The sequence below is a fragment of the Aegilops tauschii genome, chromosome 1 (genome assembly GCF_002575655.3).
Source record: "Aegilops tauschii subsp. strangulata cultivar AL8/78 chromosome 1, Aet v6.0, whole genome shotgun sequence".
Taxonomy (NCBI): domain Eukaryota; kingdom Viridiplantae; phylum Streptophyta; class Magnoliopsida; order Poales; family Poaceae; genus Aegilops; species Aegilops tauschii.
This window is the reverse complement of record NC_053035.3, coordinates 11,724,287-11,741,625: the sequence shown is the minus strand read 5'-3', so window position 1 is coordinate 11,741,625 and position 17,339 is coordinate 11,724,287. Positions and strand designations below refer to the sequence as shown.

General features: G+C 47.8%; 2 protein-coding genes across 2 annotated transcripts; one reads left to right on the top strand and one right to left on the bottom strand.

Annotated features, from left to right (window-relative positions):
* Positions 1-315: 315 nt before the first annotated feature.
* On the bottom strand, positions 316-4,294 carry LOC109741992 (beta-galactosidase 1-like). The gene is made up of 11 exons (XM_020301083.4): positions 4,133-4,294; positions 3,761-4,036; positions 3,558-3,650; positions 3,286-3,438; positions 3,100-3,188; positions 2,855-2,960; positions 2,640-2,727; positions 2,423-2,544; positions 1,973-2,331; positions 1,761-1,849; positions 316-1,634 (listed from the first exon to the last, which is right to left on the bottom strand). The coding sequence occupies exons 1-11, from the start codon at positions 4,292-4,294 to the stop codon at positions 682-684; spliced, it is 2,490 nt and encodes an 829-aa protein (XP_020156672.1). The 3' UTR covers positions 316-681.
* Positions 4,295-5,528: 1,234 nt separating this feature from the next.
* LOC109742019 (probable glucan 1,3-beta-glucosidase A) lies at positions 5,529-16,233 on the top strand. Its single transcript, XM_020301103.2, has 8 exons — positions 5,529-5,648; positions 13,640-13,774; positions 13,864-14,172; positions 14,325-14,483; positions 14,738-14,907; positions 15,010-15,165; positions 15,415-15,764; positions 16,043-16,233. The coding sequence occupies exons 1-8, from the start codon at positions 5,529-5,531 to the stop codon at positions 16,231-16,233; spliced, it is 1,590 nt and encodes a 529-aa protein (XP_020156692.2).
* Positions 16,234-17,339: the final 1,106 nt, after the last annotated feature.

Here is a 17,339-nt window from a genome sequence, read left to right as displayed (position 1 = left end):
CAAGAGCTGCAACGCAGGGGGATTTGTTGCATGGGAACTGGCGACGAAGGACAGCCGGCGAGGGCGGGGACTGGCGACAAGGACGGGGACCGGCGACGAGGACGGGCGGCGAGGACAGGCGGCGAGGGCGGGGTCCGGCGGCGACGAGGAAGACCGGCGAGGATGGGGACCGGCGACCACCGGAGGGGACAGGAGGCGCGGCGCCGCGCTCCCCCGAGGAAGAAGAGAGCTGGGGCGATTCATTTTTTTTTGCTCAAATCCAGCGGCTGCGTGGCTCAAATCGAACGGCCCTGGCTGGACCGGCCGAAACTTTCGGCCGGCGCGCCGGCGCCTATAAGTGCCCAATAATTTACCATATGGGTCATGTGATATTTAATTTGTGAAGTCAATCTAGATATGAGGCTATCTAGACCGGATAAGAAATAAGGATTGGGCCGTGTATATATCCTGTGTCTGTTTCTCCAACGGAAAACCATCACCAAAGCAAAACTGGGCAGCACATAATCATCTCAACAAATTCTTGATTTAACCTCCATCCATTGAAAAATCACATGAATTGAACCATGCATTGTTCTTGGCTAATTAGCCCCCTAACACATATGCTGCCGCCAATAACCTAGTTCCTGATGCTAGCTAACACTTAGCCTAAAGAACACTGACTAATTTATTCATTCATTTGGATCAGCAGGTGGCCTGCACGGTGAGCACGCCGGAGTCACACCCGGACCCGGCGCGGAAATCCTCCGTGTGCCGCACCGTGCACGACTCCTTGCCGACGCACGCCGCCGTGAATGCCGCCAGCGCCGCCTTGGACTCGCAGCCGCCCTCGTAGGCACCGCACTTGCCGCGCGCCACGCCGAGGCTGGCCACGTCCACGCTCGAGATGGTCCTGCCATGGCTGCACGCCAGCGCCACCTGGTCGCCGACCTCGGCGGCCTCCGCGCACGCCGCGCCCACGGCCACGGTGTGCAAGTTCACTCTAGTCGGGTCGCCGCCGGCCTCCTCAAACAGCACCATCGTGTTGGGCTCACCGGCCTTGAGGAAAGACCGCGGCACGTGGTAGAACCGCTGGGACGGCTCGTTGCAGCCGGTGAGGCACTTGAGCCCGTCACCCTCCGCCTTGAACGTGCCGCGGTAGTCGCACTGCTTGCAGCCGCCCATGTCTGCCGCGACGTAGGACGGCCAGTAGCGGCCCAGGTTGTTGCCGTTGACCCACACCACGCCCTTGCCGAGCCCGAGCAGGTCCGCCACGACGGGCTCCTCGCCGGCGGGTGCCTCGAACGTGGCCTTGTACCAGGTGAATGGGCGGTGCACCGGGATGGTGCCGTTGAGGCCGCCGCTCCATTGGCTGCGGTCGTCGGCCTTGTCGAGGTGGGTCTCCCTGTACTCGCCGGCGAGCCCGGCCTTGTATGACCAGGAGCTGTTGGAGAGATCGTAGGCGGTGGTGTTGGTGACGGTGTCGACGAGCTTCACCGGGCCTCCAACAATACCGGCGGGCATCATCTCAAACAGCGCGCCGTAGTTCTTGAGGCCGATGGTGGCGCTGAGGAGGGAGATGTAGTTCTTCCCCGAGTGGAGCTTCACGGGCGTCTCCATCTGGAAGACGAATCCACCATTAGGAGAGTGCTGCTTCCCTGCATGCAAGTCAATCAAATCAGTTAATAGCTAGCTCCATCAAATTAACTAGCTAGCGTGCCATCCCAAAACAAATATTGATCAAAGTGAAAAGGAGAGAAGAAAACATATTTTGGGTTACTCACCAACAAGCTTGCCGTTGACGAAAGCGTAAAGCTCATGCCCGGTCGTGTTGACGTGCAACTTGTAGGTCGCTTCCTCCTTATGCTCAAAGCTGCACATTTTGAGCATCAGAAACTAGTTTATATTTTTCAAACTTATGAATACATAGGTTCATGCATGTATATAGTTAACACATGATGCATGGGTTCAGACGTAATTTTATGTGTTTGATTACCTTGTCCTGTACCATAGGTAGTCGCTCTGGTCGCCTGATGTGGCGATCTGCTCGAGAAGCTCGTTCTTCCTGAAGTTGCCCTTTTCGTCGGTCATGAAAGGCTGGAGGTTCACGGGCATCCACGACCAAGCCAGGCTCTCCCTCACCGTTTCCACCTCGGGCCTCTTCACCATCACCGAAGTCTGCGTCTTGATCTTGGCGCTGTTGTACGCGACGGTCTTGCAGTCCGGCAGGATGCTCACGGACCATGCAGGCACGACGTGGGTGGCACCTGTGTCGAGGGTCACGTTGACCTCCTTGTCGTCGAATTTGTTGCTGATGAAGCAGGCAGAGGAGTTGTCCAGCGTATATTTGGTCATCTACACGTAGACATTGATGAACCAAATGAATCGATTTTGATGTTTAAAAACACTAGCAGGATTTTTGTATATGTATGTCAATGTTAGTTACCGTGACATTGGTGCTGCTCATGTTGGTGTCCTTGTAGTCGCCATGGAGCAAGATCTTCTCCATGGATTTTAGGACATTGTGGAGGTCCTTGAGGTGCCCATATTTTGGCTGCCTGATGTTACCTGAAAATCATAATCATAGATCAATGCGAGATAAACTTAATTGTTGAATCTTCAAAGACATGTGTTGCAAACAAATTTGTAATAAGATGACATACCATACTCGTCGAGAGGGGCATCGTAGTCGTAGCTGGTTGTGATGTAGGGGCCACCTGATGTGCGGCCAAAGTTGGTGCCACCATGGTACTGATCATATGTACATTGACGATCATGCATGTCAAGAGGCAAATGTAAAATTCAATTCAAGCTAGAGGACGGAAATGTAGAAGAAAACGAGGTGAATTATTAAAGCATGAATTAGTTAGTTAATCACCATGTAGTAGTTCTGAAGGGATCCACGCTTCTGGAAGAACATGGCGACGGAGAAGGCGATGTCCTCGGCGGACCGGTGGAAATCAGGCTTGTCCCATGCTTTGAACCTAATTGTTGTAATAAGATATAATGTTATCAGTTTGAAAATCAGCATAGTACATGCAAACTATTTTCATGCATGCATGCATGTGGATTGCATAACAAAAATATGAGGAAAAGTAATTATGAATCAGGTATATGACGTACCAGCCAGTCCAGTTCTCAGTCCAGATCTTGGGGATGTCGGCCCTCTTGGGAAACCAGTCGTGGCAGTAGAATCCGTTGCAGGTGTTGATCTGAAAAAAAATCATTAATATAGTTTTAAAACCAAAACACTTATGATAAATAATTTAAGAGTTTTCCAACGAAAAAAGAAATCAAATAAAAACTGACCACGTTGGACGGGACGTCGTCGTCCTGCTGGCACATGATCCACGGCACGCCGACGTTCTGCTTGTTGGCCATGGCGGCGCACCAGTGGATGTACTCGGACGCCGACTCGTTGTTGTTGAGCTTGCCCATGATGTTCCCGTACTCGTTCTCGATCTACGCATGCATGGTAACATTGAGGATGCATCTTTTTTTTTAATATAGTGCAAGTTAAGTTTTACAGCATATATACTAATTAATACGCACTATACGTACATCAATGGTAGATGAGTTACCTGAGACAGGATGATGGGGCCTCCCTGACCGGCGAACATCTTGGCCTCCTTGAGCTTGTCGACGATGAGGGTCGTGAAGGTCTCCATTTCTCTCTACATTATTTTTTGTTTACAAACTCATGATTCATTATCCTCAACTTAATCGTCTCTTTTTTACGTCAGAAAATGATTAATTTATTCAGAACATTTCAGAATGCGTATACCTCGAAGGGGTGGTTGTGCATCCTGAACTGCATGCCGGAGATCTCGCGCAGCCATGCCGGCAGGCCGCCGTAGTTCCACTCGCCGCAGATGTAGGGGCCGATGCGGAGGATGGCGTACATGCCGGCGTCCTGGATCTCCTTGAAGAAGCGCACGATGTCGTAGCTCCCCTCGAAGTTGTACTCCCGGCGGCGCGGCTCGTGGCCGTTCCAGAACACGTACGTCTCGATGGCGTCCAGCCCGCCCTCCTTGGCCTTCCTGATCAGATCCGGCCACATCTGCATGCACGCAACGATCGATGGAGACACACGTGTATATAAATTCATTCATTCATGGAAATTACCTCGGTAGAGGTCGATCGATCAGGAGCGTACCTCCGGCGTGCTCCTGGGGTAGTGGATGGAGCCGGAGATGACGATGCGGCGCTCGCCGTCGATGACCAGCGCCCGGTCGTTGTACGCGACCTCCGTGCCGCTCACGGCGGCGAGGGCGACAGCGGCAAGCAAGAGGAGGGGTAGCAATGGCGCGCGCTCCATGGCGAGAAGCGGTCGAATAGACAGAGAAGAGAGGAGAGGGGCGAAGTGGATGTGAATGGGAGACGCTGCGTATTTATACTGTGCGGAGATAGATGGGGGATATTAAGATAAGCATGCATGCATGCGCCATGCACGCATGCAGCTAACAACTGTTAGTTATCCAGTGTGCTACTCCAGTGGATAAAGTACTACTCCAATAGATCTTATCCGGGCTCTCCCGATCATGCATGCATGCATGCCAACACCGGCGGCCTTTTTTTTCTTTTCCGGGAAACTTGGGACTTTTTTTTGTGAGGCATTTGATTGAACTTCAAATAGGTTTACATCATTTGCAATACTATCTAAGATAAATATCGGCGGATCCGCATAGGACCTAATGGTGAGAGGTCCCTCCACCCTACTCGCCGACAGATGAGCTACCTTATTGCTTTCCCTAAGACAGTGAACAAAAGAAATACTACAGAAATTGTGAGCTAATTCCCTCAAAACAAATTGTGAGCTAAAAAGTTGCATTCTTCCTAGATAGCAGCAGCTGGACCAATGGAGTTCCCATCATCCTGCTTAATCTTAATGACCTCCATGCAATCACAGTTCACAATGACCTTGTTGTTGCATCCCGAATTTCTTGCAAGAATGAGACCATCTCGGAGAGACCGAGCCTCGGCTGTTGCTGCATCTGCCACATAGTTGATCGCACGTGAACTAGCAGAGGTAAATCTGCCTCGGTCATCCCTGATCACCGCGCCCGTTGCACCCGAGCCAGCATCGACAGAAAAACGCAGCGTCTACCTTTAAATTCGCAAAGCCTTCAGTTGGTCGCACCCACGAAGCCTTCAGTTGGTCGCACACAGCAATGTCTACGGACCTTGTTGTTGGGCTTCGCTACTCCTAGGTAATTCATGCCTTGGGCTGAGCGCGAAGGAGTTTGAACATGTTCCCCTCTCATAATGCGCCTCCGATCCCACCACATGTACCAGGCGGATTTCATGTAATCTGAGGTGGATTCCCCCCACGAAGCTTCACCCACACACTAGGCGAGAGGAATAATCAGCATGCTAGATCCCCAAATCCATTCCCAGCATGAGGAACGACCTAAGTCTGAGTGAATCCACACCAAAATCCTTTCGCATTTCACTAGGGTGTGCGGCCGTACTACACCTGTGATCCCTAGTCATCGGTGGTCGGAGGAGTCTGGGTGGACGGCAGCACCACGGGGCTGCGGGGTGTGGCGAACATGGGGGATGGAAAAGCTCATGAGGTGGAAGGAGTGGAAGGCAGACTAAAGAGTCTGAAGCTTTCCGATGCAGAAAAGAAAATCAACAAGATTGGGAAGAATCAAGCTTGCTCCTGGGAGGTGAGTAAGCTTCAGGCAGTGGGCAAGCTCCTATCGATAGAGCAGCTAAAGCAGAGTATTTGGGAAGAACCTTGAGAGGAGTCTGGTGCCCTTTTTCTAGAGTTGAAAGCAAGGACCTTGGGAGAAATCGTTTCCTCTTTCTATTTCATGATGAGGGGAGTAAGAACAAAGCAGTAAAGGGTGGTCCTTGGATGTTTAACAAAGATCTAATAGTAATGGAAGATTTGGTACCCATCAAAACAATTGATGATTATCAGTTTAAGCAGATTCCTATATGGGTTAGGGCTTACAGCATCCCAATGGGAATGATGAGCACAGAAACAGGGAACCTGGTGGGAACCCAGATTGGTGAGGTCCTGGATGTTGAGTTATTACATCATAATGAGTTATTACATCATTGGGTGTCACTTTGGATCCATCCACTTGAAACTAATCCACGGTTCTTTCACCGAATGACATAATAACTCATCGTTATCATAATATCATTAACAACTTATCACCATAATACATCATTGTCATATAACAACTCCTCATCATCATCATTTTCGTCCATGAGACATCATATAACAACTTGGTCACTAGTTATAATAACAACTCCTCCTCATCATCATCAACTCTAACACATTGTAACACATAATAAAAACTTCTCATCATCATCATAGTCATATATAATCAACACTAAATAATTGTTCTTAATACCTAGGACCTACTCCTCTCTCCTAGATAAAATACCATAAAGCAGATAAACCGGTCCATCTCCATAAATGGAGAATGGAGATAAACCTATCTCAAACTTGTGGCTTGCGCACATTCATTTTGTCTCCAATTAGTTGCGTGTGGGCATTCATCACTTTGCTCCATTCTTTGATTTTGAGCCTTCCATGGTTTGAAGAAATTGTATATGCACTGTCGTAAGCCTTCGAAGGAGTTGGTCGTAAGCTAACCATATGCATATCACCTTCGATAAACATCAAGTCAGGTACAACCTCCTTCGGGAGCCTCTGTTGAAAAACGTAATAGTAACATATATAGTTAGCAATGTAGTTTACTTAAGAATAATGTATGCAATGAAGTTACCACCATTAACAAAATCTTGCCAAGTTTTTGGCAATGAAGTTACCATCAAGCAATTTATGGACTAGTGGCACGTATCTAGTATAATTTGGGCTGATAGAGTGATTGGTTTTAAAGGCCTCAACATCTTCTATGAATGAGACAAGATAACCTTTCTCCTCACAATTAAGCTCAGAGTCATAGCTGTAGGATGTGTTGTCTACAACCTTCCGAGTATTTCTTGAAGATAAGAAATAAGCTGACAATTATAAATAAATAAGGTTAGTACCGACAAACACCAAATATTTTTAAATTAACAATATAAATTACTTAACTTAACAAATTAGTTTGACAAACTCACACCTAGGCAAAACCAGAGGCATATCCACATCCACCCAGATGTCGATATTATCATCATCATCATAATCTTCGGGACGAATATCAAATCTTATTTGCATTCCCTCCTCAAATCCATATGCCTTGCAGAGAGCTCCCAATTAGAGAAACCGAAATGGGAGTGATTGACCGCATTGTACAACTTAACCAGAAACTCATAACCATGTTTAGTTCTTAAGTGAGCCCTCCTCGTCTCCACATTCTCAAAGTCATCTAAACCAAAACCAAGCTTCTCCAATACATATGGTCTAGCATGGCACGGGATGTACTAATCGAATTGAAAAAAAATCCAGAAATTACACGTTGACAAAAGAAGCACAAGTGATGATATCAGTCACGATGAAATGCTTGTCGTTGCGTACCGTACAAACATCAAAGGTCTCTTCCAGCTTCACGGTGAAAAACCTATCATTTTGCAGGTGAGGAAACCCGTCGCACAAACCCCGGTCATCATAGTAGTACCCGCACTCCGGGATCCCATCGTCATCAGACATCTCCTGCAAAATTCAAAGATTATAACATCACAGTGGGAGCCTCTCCCACTGTCATAGGTTTCAAAAAAAATATTCAAAGATTATAACGCAACGGCAAAACCCAAAATGGCGTTAAATGCTCTTTCCGGCATTTCCAACACACTCGATATTTCCTATATTATAGCACAAGCCATGCCAAAATTCACGGGGAAAATCCGGCATGACCTTTGCTAAAAAAATGACATATTGAGCGCCTAAAATTTGCCGGAACGGAAATTAATCAATAATCCAGCAAAACATAGGCCACTCGGAGGTGTCCCCTGCAAACATGGCCACTTGGGCAAGCACGTATCCTATTTGAGCAACACTAGATATACATGCTTATATCTATATCATATGAGCATTCAAACTTGATGGTCATTGCATTTCAATGGTTGAAAATATGAACAAAAACATTTCAAAATATCTTATATATAATCCTAACGTAACTAAACTTGACAATATAGGTCTCTCTCTAAACTAGTTCTATTGAGCACTTACTAAATAAACTAGTTCTATTAACTACTTACTAAATAAACTAGTTCTATTAAGCACTTACTATAAATAAACTAGTTCTATTAAGCACTTAGTAAAAATAAACTAGTTATATTAACCACCTACTAAATAAACTATTTCCATTAAACACTTGCTAAAAATTCTAGTACCCTAGTTCTACCTTAAATTTTCTTACTTCTATTACTAAATTTAATACCTAAAAATTTCTATTCTTAATACCTAAAAATTTCTACACTGAGTGGAGGGAGTAGGAATGAAGGGAGGGATGAGTGAGGGTGGTGATCGGGAGAGGGACAAGGCATGGAGTGAGGTGGGAGGGAGGAGGCGGGGGAGTGAAGAGGGAGAGGGAGGGAGGAAGGGAGGGACCGGGAGAGGGATGAGGAGGGGAGGGAGGTGGAAGGATGAGGGATGGAGGAACTACCTCAGTGGAGGAGAGCAGGAGTGTCGGCGGCGGCGGGCGACGACGGTGGTCGGGGAACGGCGGCGGCGGTGGACAACGGGGGGGGGGGGGGTGCGGGGAGAGTGAGAGTGGAGTGGAGAAGGAACAGTGAGGGGCGGCCGGTTGGAGAAGATAGGACGACTTTAGCATTAACGTGTGTTAGGATAAAGCGCTACTGCTAAACGCCATAGCAGTAGTGCCTTTTACCTAACACGCGCTACTGCTATGCCTATAGCAGTAGCGCCTTCTGCAAAAACGCGCCACTGCTAAGCCTTAGCATGTAAAAGTAAACATAAAAAATACATTGGTCATCAATGATCTTTTTGTGTAGAATCTGAATTGTCAATATGAGTCCTCATCGGTCTAGGAACCAGTGAAGACTCGTATTGGGGCCACAAATCCTACACATAGAGTTCAATGAAGACCAAGTGGTTGTGATAGTTTGAGAAGTAACATATTTAAGGTGGTAAACACCCTTTTCGCGGAGCGAGGTGGGACTAAACTTAGTCGCAAGGAGTGGACTAAACTTAGCAGTGGCGTGCGTTGGCAAAAGCGCTACTGCTAAGTTCAATAGCAGTAGCGCGTTTACGAAACAGGCACTACTGCTATACCTAGTCTGGCGGCAAGGTCGTGGCAATTGTAGTAGTAGCGCTGTTTCCTCCTGACGCGCTACTGCTATGTAGATATCAGTAGTGCGGTTTTTTCTCACGCGCTACTGCTAAGTAGAAGTAGCGTCTTATTTTAAACCGTGCTGCTGGTAAGATTATGTGTATAAGGTTTTCCCTAGTAGTGCCTCCTGCTTTCTCCCCTGCGCCATAGGAAGGAAAGGGGGCGCGCCTAGGGTAGGCGCCCTAGGGCAACCGCCGGCCCCCTTGGGGCGCCCCTAGGTCTGCCTCCCCTCCCCCTTGCTCCTATATATATGAGAGGAGGGGAAGGGGCGCCACACACCACGAATCCCCAAGTCGTGTGCGGCGCTCCCTCTCCCCCTAGTTCCTCCTCCACCTAAATCCGTTGTGCTTGGCGAAGCCCTGCAGAAATAGTTTTCGTCATCACCGTCACCACGCTGTCGTGCTGCTGAAACTCATCTACTACTTCGCCACTGTTGCTGGATCAAGAAGGCGAGGACGTCATTGAGCTGAACGTGTGCTGAACGCGGAGGTGTCGTATGTTCGTGTTGGGGAACGTAGTAATTTCAAAAAATTTCCTACGCACACGCAAGATCATGGTGATGCATAGCAACGAGAGGGGAGAGTGTTGTCCACGTACCCTCGTAGACCGAAAGCGGAAGCGTTATAACAATGCGGTTGATGTAGTCATACGTCTTCACGGCCCGACCGATCAAGCACCGAAACTACATCACCTCCGAGTTCTAGCACACGTTCAGCTCGATGACGTTCCCGGGACTCCGATCCAGCAAAGTGTCGGGGAAGAGTTCCGTCAGCACGACGGCGTGGTGACGGTGATGATGTTCTACCGACGTAGGGCTTCGCCTAAGCACCGCTACGATATGACCGAGGTGGAATATGGTGGAAGGGGGCACCGCACACGGCTAAGGAACGATCACGAAGATCAACTTGTGTGTCATGGGGTGCCCCTTTGCCCCCGTATATAAAGGAGGGAGGGGGGAGGTGCGGCCGGGCCCTAGGGGTGCGCCTGGAGGAGTCCTACTCCCACCGGGAGTAGGACTCCCCCCTCTTGCCTTGTTGGAGAAGGAAAGGGGAAGGGGGAAAGAGGAAAGGGGGGCGCCCCCCCTTCCTTGTCCTATTCGGACTAGGGGGGAGGGGGCGCGCGGCCTGCCCTGGCCGGCTCCTCTCTTCTCCCTTAGGGCCCATGTAGGCCCATTAACCCCTGGGGGGGTTCCGGTAACCCCCCGGTACTCCGGTAAAATCCTGATTTCACCCAGAACGATTCCGATATCCAAATATAGGCTTCCAATATATCAATCTTTATGTCTCGACCATTTCGAGACTCCTCGTCATGTCCGTGATCATATCCGGGACTCCGAACAACCTTCGGTACATCAAAAACTATAAACTCATAATATAACTGTCATCGTAACTTTAAGTGTGCGGACCCTACGGGTTCGAGAACTATGTAGACATGACCTAGAACTGTTTCCGGTCAATAACCAATAGCGGAACCTGGATGCTCATATTGGCTCCTACATATTCTACGAAGATCTTTATCGGTCAAACCGCATAACAACATACGTTGTTCCCTTTGTCATCGGTATGTTACTTGCCCGAGATTCGATCGTCGGTATCTCAATACCTAGTTCAATCTCGTTATCGGCAAGTCTCTTTACTCGTTACGTAATGCATCATTCCGTAACTAACTCATTAGTTACATTGCTTGCAAGGCTTATAGTGATGTGCATTACCGAGAGGGCCCAGAGATACCTCTCCGACAATCGGAGTGACAAAACCTAATCTCGAAATATGCCAACTCAACATGTACCTTTGGAGACACCTGTAGAGCTCCTTTATAATCACCCAGTTACGTTGTGACGTTTGGTAGCACACAAAGTGTTCCTCCGGTAAACGGGAGTTGCATAATCTCATAGTTATAGGAACTTGTATAAGTCATGAAGAAAGCAATAGCAATACACTAAACGATCAAGTGCTAAGCTAACGGAATGGGTCAAGTCAATCACATCATTCTCCTAATGATGTGATCCCATTAATCAAATGACAACACATGTCCATGGTTAGGAAACATAACCATCTTTGATCAATGAGCTAGTCATGTAGAGGCATACTAGTGACATTAAAGTTGTCTATGTATTCACACATGTATCATGTTTCCGGTTAATACAATTGTAGCATGAATAATAAACATTTATCATGATATGAGGAAATAAATAATAACTTTATTATTGCCTCTAGGGCATATTTCCTTCAGTTCGGTGCTAGATCGGGACGGATCGTGAAGGTATATGACTACACTAACCGCGTTGATAAACACTTCCGCTTAGCGATCTACAAGGGTATGCAGATACTCTCCCCCTCTCGTAGCTATACATCTTTATGGATAGATCTTGCGTGTGCGTAGAATTTTTTTTGTTTTCCGTGCAACATTCCCGAACAGATTCTCCTCCCCGCTACCAAGTGCCGAAGTGGCATGCATAAGGTAGGCGAGCAGGCTCGCTGGTGAAATCTAGAAGGGAAAGTTTACCCTAGCCGCCTAGGGTTTGGGGTGGCTTGTTTGCCGATATCTATATACAAAAATCCTCTCTCTCCAGTTCCATTAGGTTTTTCCTCTCACTCGAAAGTGCATCATAATGTTTCATTGTGCATAAAAGAAACCAATCTGGAACAAGTGCATTATTTTTTGTTAAAACACCTTGGAGAAAATGAATAAAACATTTCAAAACACGATAATTTTGTGCAACAATAAAAGTTATAGTGCGAATTTCAAAGCAACCATCCACAGTGGATCATTGCATAGGATATCCCGTGCAAGATAGAAAAGTCTTTCTTGGTCTAAGAGGTCTGTTGGTATTTTTTTTATAGAAGAAAGCTCCGTGAGCACCAAATGCTCGGGACGAGACTTTAACCTGGTGAGCTGGCTGCGAAGTCTCTCGCCTTGCCAACTGAGCTACACTCAGTTCTCAGTACACGCGCGTATCATTCGTATACATGTATGTTGCATCGCCAGTAAGACCCTCATATGCTTCTGACACCGAGTTGGCAATAATATAACGGCGATCGAGCTTACACCTGGGGAGTCAACACGGACCGTGACTTGACCTTTAGCGGAGTCAACACGGACCGTGACTCGACCTTTAGCGGAGTCAACACGGATCGTGACTCGACCTTTAGCAGCCCTAATGTGCGGGCACATGAGGCTCTGCTGCCGGCCGCCGGAATTCGTGGATGATTCGGCTCTATATTCCGGCAACGTGCCGGGCTCACCGTCGGCGGCAGGGGTGTCCACATCTGGTACGAGAGTCAACCTTGGTAGATGTCAATATTCTCTCGATGGATTTTTTTGAGAAAACTTTTTATCTATTCATCTTCAATAATGGCAAACTTAATCATGACAGTACAACGAACATCAGGAATAATAAAAATTATATCCAGACTTATAGACCACCTAGCGACAACTACAAGCACTGAAGCGAGGCGAAGGTGCCCCGCCGTTATCGCCTCTCCCACGCCAGAGCCAGACACAACTTGTTGTACTCCCTCCGTTCCTAAATATAAGTCTTTGTAGAGATTTCATTATTGACGACATACAGATATATATAGACATAGTTTAGAGTGTAGATTCACTCATTTTGCTCCGTATGTAGTTCATAGTGAAATATCTACAAAGACTTATATTTATAAACGAAGGGAGTAGTAGACAGTCGAAAAGTCGTCGTGCTAATGTCACATAGGATGAGCACAGCAGACCAGCAACCGCCGCTGATGAAGAGTAGCCTACATCGAAAGGATCCAACCTCAAGAAACACAAACGTAGATGAACTACGATCAGATCCGAGCAAATCGATCAAGAACAGATCCACCGGAGACACACCTCCACACGCCCACCGACGAAGCTATACACATTACCGAGATGGGGGCTAGGTGGGGAGAACCTTATTCTATCTTCAGGGCCGTCATCTCATCTTCCTGAGCAGGTCACAAGCCTTAACAAAATTCAAAGCAACATCTAAAAACAGAGCCCTCCTGGGATTCTATTGGGGGATAAAGTCAGTACCTATTCTCTGTTGTTGACAACATGAAATATCTAAATGATATAATAAACTAAGAGCCGGGACTCAAATACTCCAAACATTATGGTATTTTATTTTTGGGAGGGAAGTTAACCCTTGCCCTTTGCACCCGTTGATGCACACAGTCACAGTTTAAAATAGTTTGACGTCATTGGTCAAACATGGTCGCCGTGCTCAAAATCTGGTTTTTGATCAAACCTATCCGGTTTTGAGACTTAAAGGATCAAATGTTTACTAAAATAATCTTGAGCGATCAAGTCTATACTTTTGGGAACTTGAGGGACAAAAACATTCTTTTCTCAGCCTCCTCCTCCTGTGCTGCTGTTCATGGCTGTGCTGCCTCTCCCAATCCCAGATGGCTCTTAACCCGCCCATGAATCCGGTTTCTCCTCGCCCTCGAATCCGGGCGGTGAACCTTGGCGGCTGGCTCGTCACTGAGGGCTGGATCCTGCGCTCCCTCTTTGACGGCATCCCCAACAAAGATCTCTTGGTAAGCAATTGACCTAGCTAGCTAGCTTCTCTATGTCTTGTCTGAAAACGCCATGCTGTTTTCTTGATCTCGTGATTTCTGCCGAGCAGGATGGCACGCAGCTGCAGTTTAAGTCCGTGACGCAGAACGCCTATGTGGCCGCCGAGCAGGGTGGCGGCACCGCCCTGATCGCGAACTGGGCTTCAGCCTCCGGCTGGGCGACCTTCAAGCTCTGGCGGATCGACCAGACGACCTTCAACTTCAAGGTGTTCGGCAACCAGTTCGTGGGCGTCCGGAGCACCGGCGTTGTGGTGGCAACGGTCACCACGCCGGGGACGTCCGAGACATTGAAGTTAGTGCGCAATGACAACAACCAGAATAGGATGAGGCTCAGAGCACCAAATGGGCTCTTCCTGCAGGTAACACTGTCGTGATCGGTTTTGTTGTTGTTGAAAGTAAACACTGTCCTGATCTGTTGACCTCACTATATTTGTCTTTTCTTTTTACCTCATTAATTTCTTAGTACCATATTCTTACTCCTAAATTACAAGTCAATTCTCATATCTGGCAGGCAAACAAAGATGGTTCATTGACAGCCGACTTCGGCGAGAGTACGAGCTGGGGGGACGATGACCCGTCGGTGTTTGCGGTGACCATAGTCGGGGGGCTGCAAGGGGAGTACCAAGTCTGCAATGGCTACGGTGCAGAGAAAGCTGCAGAGGTCATGAGGGTAAGTAAGATGAGCCTGACTTCTTGACTGGTACCTAGAGTTTTAATTATTATTTTTGCCAATTCTTTTCCGGTTTGTATCTCTAGCCAGCTACCTAGTGTTTCAGCTGGTAGCTCCATAGTTTTAAGAGTTCTTATATTGATTTAATTTCGGTGTTCTAGTAATTAAATCAAGCTTAGTATCTCGAGCAATTCCGAATAAGTATCATTTGTTGGCAGTTCAATTTTGTTGATTCCATGTTTGGCACTTGGCAGAACCATTGGAACACATACATCGTGGAAGATGACTTCAGCTTCATGGCGGCAAACGGGCTCAACGCAGTACGGATCCCGGTAGGATGGTGGATCGCCAACGGCGATAACCCTCCGGCTCCGTACATCGGAGGCTCTCTCCAAGCCTTGAACAACGCTTTCAAATGGGCAGAGTACGTAGTCTGATTCACAAACTTGAATAAGAACCATCAGATTTGTTATGAATAAATTTTGAAAGGAACTATTTATGAATATTTTTGTGGATGTGCATTCAGGGCACACAAGCTGGGCGTGATCATAGACTTGCATGCAGCTCCTGGGGGGCAGAGCCCCAATGAGCACTGCTCTACAAGAGACGGCACACAGAGCTGGGGAACCACCGACTCTAACATCGTGCAAACCGTGCATGTGATTGATTTCCTCGCAGCTAGGTATGTACTATCTGTTAATTAAATCGCCTAAAAAGTGAAACAAAATTTTAGTCACATTTTCTTAGTATGTATAGATTGGCCACAAAGTTTGCGGTAATAAGAAAAAAAAAGGCAATACCATATATCTTAATAACATAATAAAGTAAACCTAGCAGCGCACGCCAAGATTATTTCAAGCATTCAGGAAACCAGCTGAGTAATTTGATCTCCTTGTTAATTCCTCTTTACATTTGATGTGCATATATACAGGTATGCTGGGAGACCAGGCCTGCTCGCAGTGGAGCTGATGAACGAGCCGCTGGCTCCTGGTGTGTCACTGGATAGCCTGAAAAGGTACTACCGAGACGCCTACAACACAGTCAGGAAGCACACGCTCACGACCTATGTGATCATGTCCAACCGGCTGGCGGCACCTTCGACCGAGCTCCTCGACTTCGCTGGAATGTTCCCCAGATCCGTCATTGACGTGCACTACTACACACTGTTCGACAACAAGTTTAATACTTTCACTGTGCAGCAGAACATTGATTACGTGAGGAACAACATCGCCAGTGATCTCAAGACTCTCTCAAGGCGAATTGGTGCTCTCACATTTGTTGGTAAGTGTGTGATAGTGTAAATCGGGTTCTGCTTGGAACATGCATGAAATTTTCGCCAGGGCAAGGGCTACGAATCAATAAAATTACCAATCATTGTGGGGGCCAAACACAATTTCTTTTGCTAAATCACATGAAACTTTGAAAGTATATATGGGGCATGGCTTCCCCTCGCCCACCTGCAGCTGTCATTCTTTTCTGCAACTCATACAAGAACTTATGCGTTTCTAGTGAAAACTAACTAGGTCTACAATATCTCATGCATGCCATGTTTTGTGCAGGTGAATGGGTGGCTGAGTGGAAGGTATCTGATGCAATGAAGGAAGATTACCAGAGGTTCGCGAATGCGCAGATGGATGTATATCAGCAAGCCACCTTTGGATGGGCTTATTGGACCTACAAGAACGTTAACAACCACTGGAGTATGGAGTGGATGATCAAGAATGGATATATCTCCTTAACAAATGCTTGAGGAAAATAAATCTGCAGTAGTGAACGAATAAACTAGCAACTACTTGGAAGATTTGGATGAGCTTTATGATGTAATTTTTTCTGGCAAAGACGATTTTATGATGTATTTTTTTTGGTAACACTCCTCAAATGAATCTTTTAATGTGCTTTTTCTGGGTGTAAAGACGAGTTATTTATGATGTAATTATTTCTGGTAAAGATGAATTATGATTTATGATTTGATTATTTGGAATTAACAAAGTGGTGTTTATATGTTCATTACACAAGAAGAAACAATTGTGCTATGACCCTTTGTTAAGCACACGGTAGCCCTTTGTGCCGTTTGTCGATGTAGCCAAGAGCATGGATGGTGGAGCCGTGGTCGAGGTAGCCGTGCGAAGAATGCCATGGTCGATATCGAGTCGGGGTGGCCGGTGTCGAGGAAGTCGCCATGGAGCCGCGGGCGCAAGAGGGCGCCGAGTTAGCATGGGCGCGGTGGTGTCGAAGCAGGGGTGCGCCGGGACGAAAATGTTGTTGATGACGCATCGCGGCGGATTTGACAAGCCCGGGGACACATCATGGACGAAGGCACGCACCGGTGTTGCCAGCACCGGGCATGCGTAGACGGACGAAGTCGAAGTTGACGAAGCGCCGACCAAGCTTGCCAGGCCCGGGGACACGTCGTGGATGAAGGCACGCATGGGTGTTGCGAGCACCGGGCATGCGTCGACAAGGGACCTGCACGAGCTGTACGCCATGTCGGAGAAGTCGGAGGGGCCAGCAGAGAAGAACTCGACGACGATTGCTGCGCCCATCGGTGCAGGGCGGATGTCACCAACGGTGGTCGGAGTAGACGAAGTGGTCGGGGTAGATGACGGCGACGCTGGCGACGGGCTAGTGCGGACGAAGACGAAGGGGGTGGATGGGCGGTGGCGGCGGCTACGAAGGTAGCGGCGGCGGCGGCCAAAGAAGAGCGGCGGCGGCGGCGGCTAGGTTAGAAGTGCGGCGGCGGTGCTCGAAGTAGGCGAAGAACTCTGACAGCGTGACGAAGACCGGCGTGGATGGTGGCGTTCCCGCGCCAAGGGAGACGGCGCGGCGCATACCACGGGAGGTTGACGCGCGGTGTCG

Bases quoted from the DNA above. Each gene is read 5' to 3' on its own strand.
- LOC109742019 (XM_020301103.2), top strand. From the start codon at position 5,529: ATGGGGGATGGAAAAGCTCATGAGGTGGAAGGAGTGGAAGGCAGACTA. The intron at 5,649-13,639 runs GTGAGTAAGCTT...TCCCAATCCCAG, and splicing joins ATCAAGCTTGCTCCTGGGAG to ATGGCTCTTAACCCGCCCAT. The intron at 15,765-16,042 runs GTAAGTGTGTGA...TGTTTTGTGCAG, and splicing joins TGGTGCTCTCACATTTGTTG to GTGAATGGGTGGCTGAGTGG.
- LOC109741992 (XM_020301083.4), bottom strand. From the start codon at position 4,294: ATGGAGCGCGCGCCATTGCTACCCCTCCTCTTGCTTGCCGCTGTCGCC. The intron at 2,961-3,099 runs GTACGTCATATA...TACAACAATTAG, and splicing joins ACTGAGAACTGGACTGGCTG to GTTCAAAGCATGGGACAAGC. The intron at 1,635-1,760 runs GTGAGTAACCCA...ACTTGCATGCAG, and splicing joins CGTCAACGGCAAGCTTGTTG to GGAAGCAGCACTCTCCTAAT.